The 7,506-nt window shown below is 56.9% G+C and overlaps 1 protein-coding gene across 1 annotated transcript; it reads right to left on the bottom strand.

Moving 5' to 3' along the window:
• Positions 1-3,566: 3,566 nt before the first annotated feature.
• On the bottom strand, positions 3,567-6,155 carry DUSP2 (dual specificity phosphatase 2). The gene is made up of 4 exons (XM_039231784.1): positions 5,687-6,155; positions 5,456-5,586; positions 4,517-4,736; positions 3,567-4,414 (listed from the first exon to the last, which is right to left on the bottom strand). The coding sequence occupies exons 1-4, from the start codon at positions 6,072-6,074 to the stop codon at positions 4,200-4,202; spliced, it is 954 nt and encodes a 317-aa protein (XP_039087715.1). The 5' UTR covers positions 6,075-6,155; the 3' UTR covers positions 3,567-4,199.
• Positions 6,156-7,506: the final 1,351 nt, after the last annotated feature.

Here is a 7,506-nt window from a genome sequence, read left to right as displayed (position 1 = left end):
GGGGAGTTGTTGTTTAATGGGTACAGACTTTCAGCTTTGCAAGATGGAAAAGTTCTGGAGAGCTTGAGTATGCTTAACATTATATACACTTAAAAACAGTAAAGATGAGGGGCACCTGGGTGGCTCAGTCGGTTAAGCGTCCGACTTCGGCTCAGGTCATGCTCTCACAGTTCGTGGGTTCAAGCCCCGTGTCAGGCTCTGTGCCGACAGCTAGCTCAGAGCCTGGAGCCTGCTTCAGAGTCTGTGTCTCCCTCTCTCTCTGACCCTCCCCTGCTCACGCTGTCTCTCTCTCTCTCAGAAATAAAACATTAAAAAAAAAATAGTAAAGATGATACATTTTATGTTATACGTAAATGTATAATGTATCTGCAGGGGATACATTCCAAGACCCCCAGTAGATGCCTGAAACTGTGGGTTATACCAAACCCTGTATATAGTATTTTTTCCTGTACAAACATACCTATGATAACATTTAAATTACAAGTAAGGCATAGTAGGGGTACCTGGGTTAGTTAAACATCCAACTCTTGATCTCAGCTTGGGTCTTGATCTCAGGGTCATGAGTTCAGGCCCTGTGTTGGGCTCCATGCTGGATGTGGAGTGCAGGAAGGAAGGAAGGAAGGAAGGAAGGAAGGAAGGAAGGAAGGAAGGAAGGAAGGGAAAGAGAAAGGAAGGAAGAAAAAGAAAGGAAGAGAAAGAGAAAGGAAGGAAGGAAAAGGAAGGAAGAGAAAGAAAGAGGAAGGAAGGAAGGAAGGAAGGAAGGAAGGAAGGAAGGAAGGAAGGAAGGAAGAAAAAGAAAAAACAAGTTAGGAACAATAAGAGATTAACAACAACTAATAAATGCTAGAATTCTTTTTTTAAGTTTATTTATTTTTGAGAAGGGGGGGTGGCAGAGGAAGAGCAGAGAGAGAGAGAGAGAGAGAGAATCCCAAGCAGGCTCCACACTGTGAGCTCAAAGCCCAATGTAGAGCTTGAACTCATGAACCACGAGCTCACAACAAAATCAAGAGTTGCACGCTTAACCGACTGAGCCACCCCGGCACCCCAACAACTAATAAACGCTGTAATGAAATCTATGTGCATATAGTCTCTTTCTCAAAACATCTTACTGCACTGCACTTGCCCTTCTCCTTGTGATGACAGGAGATAAAATGTCTGCGTGATGAGATGAAGCGGTGTGCATGATATAGGCACCATGACGCAGTGTTAGGCTAATATTGACCTTCCAACAACAGGTCAGAAGGAGGATCATCTGCTCCAGATTACGGTTAACCATGAGCAGCTAAAACCACAGAAAGCAAAACCTTGGATAAGGAGGGACTACCATATATTTTTAGTTGTTTTTTCTTTTTTTTTTTTTTTTACTGATTTTTGAGAGAGAGGGACAGAGCACAAGCCGGGGAGGGGCAGAGAGAGAGGCAGACACAGAATCCGAAGCAGGCTCCTGGATCTGAGCTGTCAGCACAGAGTCTGATGTGGGGCTCGAAACCACAAGCCGTGAGATCATGACCTGAGCTGAAGTTGGATGCTTAACCGACTGAGTCAAGGCATCCCCCCACTCTGTATATTTTTAACCACAATTTAAAAGTTATAAATAAATAAATAAATAAATAAATAAGGAAGGGGTGCCTAGGTGGTTCTGTCGGTTAAGCATCTGACTCTTGATTTCAACTCAGGTCATGTTCCAGGGTTGTGGGGCTGAGCCCCACATCAGGCTATGCACTGAGCATGAAGCCTGCTTAAGATTCTCTCTCTCTCTCTCTCTCTCTCTCTCTCTCTCTCTCTCCCTATCTCCCTCGCTCTGCCCCTCTCCCCTGCTCATGGTTTCTCTCTCTCAAATAAAAAAATATATATAATATATATTCAAAAAATAAATAAGGAAGGATGGAGAGAGCCAGAAATGCAGTTTGTTTAGAAAACAAACACACAGGTAAGGGAGGCTGGATGGGGAGGGTAGGTGGAAGGGATGGGGTCGTGGTGAGGCTGGAGTGGGCAGCCACCAGTCCTGCTATTTGTGAGATGTGACTGCGTGGTGGGAAGGCTCCGATGACTCAGGGCCCCAGATGCTCCCCCCACCCCCACCCCAGCCCCAGGCTGAGGGCTAGAAAGCCCTGACAATAAGCCTGGCTCTGCCCAGTGCTCACCAGGGAGCGCTGCACCCACCCCCAGATGGCCAAGGGAACGGAGCGCTGAGGGTGGGCTGTTTGCCCCGCACCTGGCCTTACGGAACCAGGGCCCACCTGTGCCAGACCCCCGGGCACAGAGGGCAGAGCAGACCACAGGCCATGACCTCATGAGCATCCAGCCTGGTGGAGACGCACACCTTCACACCTGAAAACCTTCGCGGACCATCGGCTAACATGGCCTGAGCACCTACTATGTGTAGATGCTGGGCTAAGCCCTCACACGGATTGACTGGATACCACCCTAACTGGCAAGGCTAATAATAAACCCCATTTTATAGATAAGGGAACTGAAATACAGCAGTCAGAGCTGGCTCCCTGGCCATCAGAATACACTGCTGAAGTGTTCCCGGCCAGGCACTCAGGATTTCCTAAGGAAAAGCCAGCACTCTGCAGGAGGCACACCTGAGCTGAGTTTGGAAAAAGTTAGATGACACTCCAAGTGGCCAGTAGCGTCAGAGTGGGGGCTGAATGACACAGGGTGAGCTGTCCGAGAGCTGTCCTCAAAGGCCTCAGCACCCCTGCTCTCAGGCAAATCACAGTACCCGTTTCCGGCCGCCTCTGCATGCACCCCTCCACTTCTGGCTTGGGCCGGGCCGCGACTCACGCCTCCCCAGGCAGCAAGATCTGGCACCAGGCAAGTAACCAATATTCGATCAAGCCACGCTACTTGAGTGGGTGCGGAGAACCACTAAACCCATGCCTGGTGACAGGTTCTCCGCACCAGACACCAGGCCACACGCCTTCTGGGGACAAGAAGGAGCTCTGGAACAGGGGCCGCCGTGAGCCCCCGGCACAAGCGGACCTTCTGAGGCTTGGGGTCCCGGCCTGGGTGTGTGAGAGAAGAGGTGAGAGGCTATGCTGCCCTACTGTGGGGAGAAGGAGGCCTGGCCTAGCATGCGCGCACACACAGCCATGGAAAGAGACACACACACAGAGACGTTCAAGTATGTGTGTGCCATTGGAGACGAGACCCCACACCCATGGCAGCAGCCACATACACAGGCGCACACACATACATATCCATCCACATTCCCAAAAGGGAGTGGGGTCTGAGCCAGGGACACAGCTTTTTATTTTACCCACAGGGTCCAAAGCCAGTAACAGTAATACGGTTGGAGACAGCCTCCCAGAAACCACTTCTTTCAGCTCTGGAGACAGAACGCTACCTGGGCCAGGACACCCCCGGGTAGTGGGGGAGAGGGGGAGGGGACGGGGACTGGGGTGGGAGGGGGGGGTGTTTCTCCGGTGGCTGAGGCCCCACCAGCACCTTCTTCCTTCCACTTTTCAGATACTGCCGACACAAGGAAAGGTGAGGTCTGATGAAGAAACTGCGTTCGAGCATTTTCCCAGGCGCTGACTTGAGACCAGATGCTTGAGAAGTTGTTTTTTAAACAAAACAATATTTTATTGACATATCCTCAATGTTCCGTATAAATATAAAGTGCTAAGTTTCCAACCCCCCCGCCCACAGGGCTGGGAGGAAGTGGGGGAGGGAGTGTTAAATGTCAGCTGAACACAAATAACTTTCCAGCGCCTGGCCAATACAGGCGCCAACCGCTCACACACAGCCACACGTGCGCACACGCAAGCACAGAGGTCCGGACGCCACAGACGCGTCACTTCCCTGACGCCCAGCTCCCCGGGAGCTCAAGGCGCAGGCTCCGGGCCTGTAGTGGACCATCCCCCTCCCCCAGACAGGGCTCCTGGTTGTCACAGCTTGTTCCCTTGGAGCTCTCGCGCTGCCAAGGACTTCAACACGGAGGTGGGACCAGTGGGAATGCACGGGTTTAGAGTCCAGTCAGTTTCTGCCAGAAGACAGCGGGGGGAGGGGAAGCAAACATGCCCCCCCATTCCGGTCCCCGGATGAGGACCAGCCCTCAAGCCTAGCAGAAGAGCACCAGGTGAGAAAGTCCAACATTCCCACAGCCCCAGCACCGCCACCTGGGGGCTTTTCAATTTCCCTGAACTGAGGGACTCGGTGGCCCTGGGGCAGCCAGCATGGTGCGGCCCACCTCAGTGACACAGCACCTGAGTCTCAAATTGTAGCAGCTGCCCCATGAAACTGAAGTTGGGGGAGATGACCCCCCGGCGTTGCTTAACAAAGTCGAAGGCCTCGTCCAGCCTCACGCGGCGGCTCTGGATCAGATAAGCCAGGCAGATGGTGGCCGAGCGCGAGATGCCCGCCTGGCAGTGCACCAGCACCCGGCCTCCGCTGTTCTTCACTGAGTCTGCGAAGGAGATGGGGAAGGGGAGGGCGGTCAGACCAGAAGGCGGGCAGGGGAGGAGACAGGTGCCCCTTCAGGTCCCTGGGCCTAGGCTCCCCGTCTTACCAATGAAGCTTATGGCCTCCTGGAACCAGGCACTGATCTCCACCATCTGGTTGTCCTCCACCGGGATGCTCTTGTAGCGGAAAAGGCCCTCAAAGTGGTTGGGGCAGCTGGCGGAGACGTTGAGGACAGCGGTGATGCCACAGGCCTGCAGCCCCTGCAGGTCGGAGGAGTGGCTGCAGCTGCCCAGGAACAGGTAGGGTAGGATCTCCACAGGGCCGCCCTGCATGGGGAGGAGGGCGCCATGACCGTCAGGTCTTCTCTACCTAGGCCCGGAGAGCCTGAGTCCCAGGGAGGGGAGACATGGCAGACTGGCCCCTACAAGGGGGAGCCCTCCGCCTAACCTGACCAGGATCACACTCAAGAATACGAGGACACAGGGGCGCCTGGGTGGCTTAGTCGGTTAAGCGTCCGACTTTCGCTTAGGTCATGATCTCGCGGTTCGCGGGTTCGAGCCCCGCGTCGGGCTCTGTGCTGACTGCCAGCTCAGAGCCTGGAGCCTGTTTCAGAGTCTGTCACTCCCTCTCTCTCTGACCCTCCCCTGCTCACGCTATCTCTCTCTCTCTCCTAGAAATAAATAAAACATTAAAAAAAAAATTAAGAAAAAAAAAAAGAATATGAGGACACAAGGAGACACACACTCACAAACAGACACCTACCGGTCAAGGCCCCAAATATGCTGCAGGCACACAGACTCACAGAAGTGCACATAAGCAGCCCACACCAGATACACCAAGATGCGCTCCCGTTTGCTGCGGAGTCTCTCTCTCTCTCTCTCTCTCTCTCTCTCTCACACACACACACACACACACACACACACGAGTGTGGACATGGAGAGACTCCTCGCATCCACAAGTGGCAGCCTCTTTCCCCAGAGGTGCGTATCCTGCAAATGCGGAGGTAGAGGGAAGAGCAGTGCAAGGAGCCCTGACCTCAACTCACCTGGTCGTAGAAGGGAGCCCTGGCGTCAGAACGGCTGTTCTCGACCCCAGCAGGCGACACGGCGGCGGCGGCCGGGGCGGGGGACTCGGAGCACAGATCGGGGCAGCAGGCCTGGAAGCCGTCGAAGCCACCTGCAGGGAGCGAGAGAGGCGGTTGGCGGCGTGGGCCCGGCGGGGTCGGAGGGGGCGGGGGAGCGGGGGCCGGGAGGGGGCCGGCGCGGGCGGCGCTCACCTCGCAGGAAGCACACGGCCGTGGGCCCGGCGCGGGTCTCGGGCAGCAGCGCAGAGAGCAGCGCGTGGGCCGGGCCGTCGGGCGGGAGCGCGGCCACCGACGCGCTGCCCTCGTCCAGCACCACGGCCCGCGCCAGCTCCCCGCGGGCCAGGCGCGCCCGCAGCGCACGGTCGGGCAGCAGGCAGGCGAGGGCGGCGGCGGGCGGGCCCCGCGCGCGGCGCCGCAGCAGCGCGTTCCAGGGCACGGGCCGCGCGTGGCGCACGTGGCGCCGGCAGAAGGCCAGGAAGGGGCGGCAGTCGAGCAGCAGCGTGCGCTCGGCCTCCCGCGGCTCCCGCAGCAGCGCGCCCAGCGCCGCGCAGTCCAGCTCGCGCGCCGCCTCCAGCCCCATAGCGACGGCCCTGGCTCCTCTAAACTGCGCTTCTTCCTCTCCTATCCCCCGAGCGCCCCGGGACTCTCGCGGCCGCCGCGGTGCCCGAAAGGAGGGTTCTGGGCGCGCTGGGCGGTGCCGCGGCTTAAGTACCCCTGGGCCGGCCTCCCGGGTCACCATACAAGGGCAGCAGGAAGGCGCCGGCGCCCGCCTCCGCAGCCCGCGCGAACTGGGCGGGCCCGGGGACGGGGCGGGCTAAGGGTGGGGGAGGAAGCCCGGACCAGCTCTTTAGGGAAGGTGTTTGCCTGGATCAGTTGGGCGCAAATGACACCCGCCACTTTTGCGTCCTAGTCTGGGAGAACGTTCCCACCCCTTGAGCTGCTCCACACTGCTCAGGCCTTGGGAACTGGCTTCTCAGATGCACATCCCCGGACCCAGAGGCTTCGACGCCAGTGGTACCCCTTGCCAAGCTTCCTCTCCCTTCTTCCTTTCTCTTCCAAGATTTTCCCTCTAGGAATGTGTTACCAAAACATTGACATTGTGATGATTTCTACACTGGAGACTGGGGAGCCATGCTGACCCTTTTCTACTTAGAAACCTCGCACAGGAGGAACTTTATTTCCCCTTCTTCCTCCTCTCCGGCATTGCATGGCTGAGACCAATGCTCTGGGTCTTGCAGCAGGTTAGTGGCCAAGCTAGTCCAGACCATTTCCCCCTGGGCCCAAGACGCTGGACATTGGCATGAGAAGCACCCCTGGACCTACCAGAGGAAAGGCAGGGGGCCTATGATAAGTTTCCAGTAATGAGTGGGGCAAGGCTTCCCCTGGGGCCCAGGGAAACCCCAGGGGCCCAGGGCGAAGCACTTCCCCAAGTCACAGGCCTGCTCAGAAGGGGAACTCTGACTGACGTTGCTGGGCTCTCCCTGGGGCCTTGTGGGAATTTCAGGAGCCTCACCAAGGGGAAGAAGGAGAACTACCAGAATCTGCCTCCTCCACCCCCTTGGGACGCCCCCCTCAGCCCTCCCTAGGCTGTAGCAGGGTCCCTGGACAGCAGAGACCTTGGACTGGCACCAGAGCAAGACAGTGAGCTTTGAGAATGGGGAGCTTGGTAATCTACATCCCCTCTGCCCGCCCCCACCCCAGCCGCAAGCCCATTGCCGGATGTGGTGAGGCCCAGGTGTGTGTGGGGGCAGGATCTGGGCCCCTGGGTTGGAGGCAAGAAATTCTGGCCGCTGAACTCCAAAGCAGAGAGATGTTTAGGTGGATGGGCCAGCATCCTGGAGCAGGAACTGGCCCCATTCCTGCCCCTAGCTGTGTGGGATTTCAGATCCCAACCCCTTGGGCTCCCACTACTCAGTGCCCTATGTAAGACCCTTCCAGCTCCCTTGCTGTTCCCTGTGTCCAGACTGTCTTAGAGGGCAAAAGCCAGGACTCATGTCAAGCCCCAAGCCCTC

Source organism: Hyaena hyaena, unplaced genomic scaffold (assembly GCF_003009895.1).
Source record: "Hyaena hyaena isolate Hyena2069 unplaced genomic scaffold, ASM300989v1 scaffold_57, whole genome shotgun sequence".
NCBI lineage: Eukaryota > Metazoa > Chordata > Mammalia > Carnivora > Hyaenidae > Hyaena > Hyaena hyaena.
The sequence above is the reverse complement of the archived record's forward strand: the minus strand, read 5'-3'. Positions and strand labels throughout refer to the sequence as shown.

What these genes read in the sequence shown, in the direction of transcription:
- DUSP2 (XM_039231784.1), bottom strand. Translation starts at nt 6,074, where the DNA reads ATGGGGCTGGAGGCGGCGCGCGAGCTGGACTGCGCGGCGCTGGGCGCG. An exon ending in GGCCGTGTGCTTCCTGCGAG is followed by an intron (nt 5,587 to 5,686) that starts GTGAGCGCCGCC and finishes CGCTCCCTGCAG; the next exon opens with GTGGCTTCGACGGCTTCCAG. An exon ending in GGGCTCCCTTCTACGACCAG is followed by an intron (nt 4,737 to 5,455) that starts GTGAGTTGAGGT and finishes CTCCCCATGCAG; the next exon opens with GGCGGCCCTGTGGAGATCCT.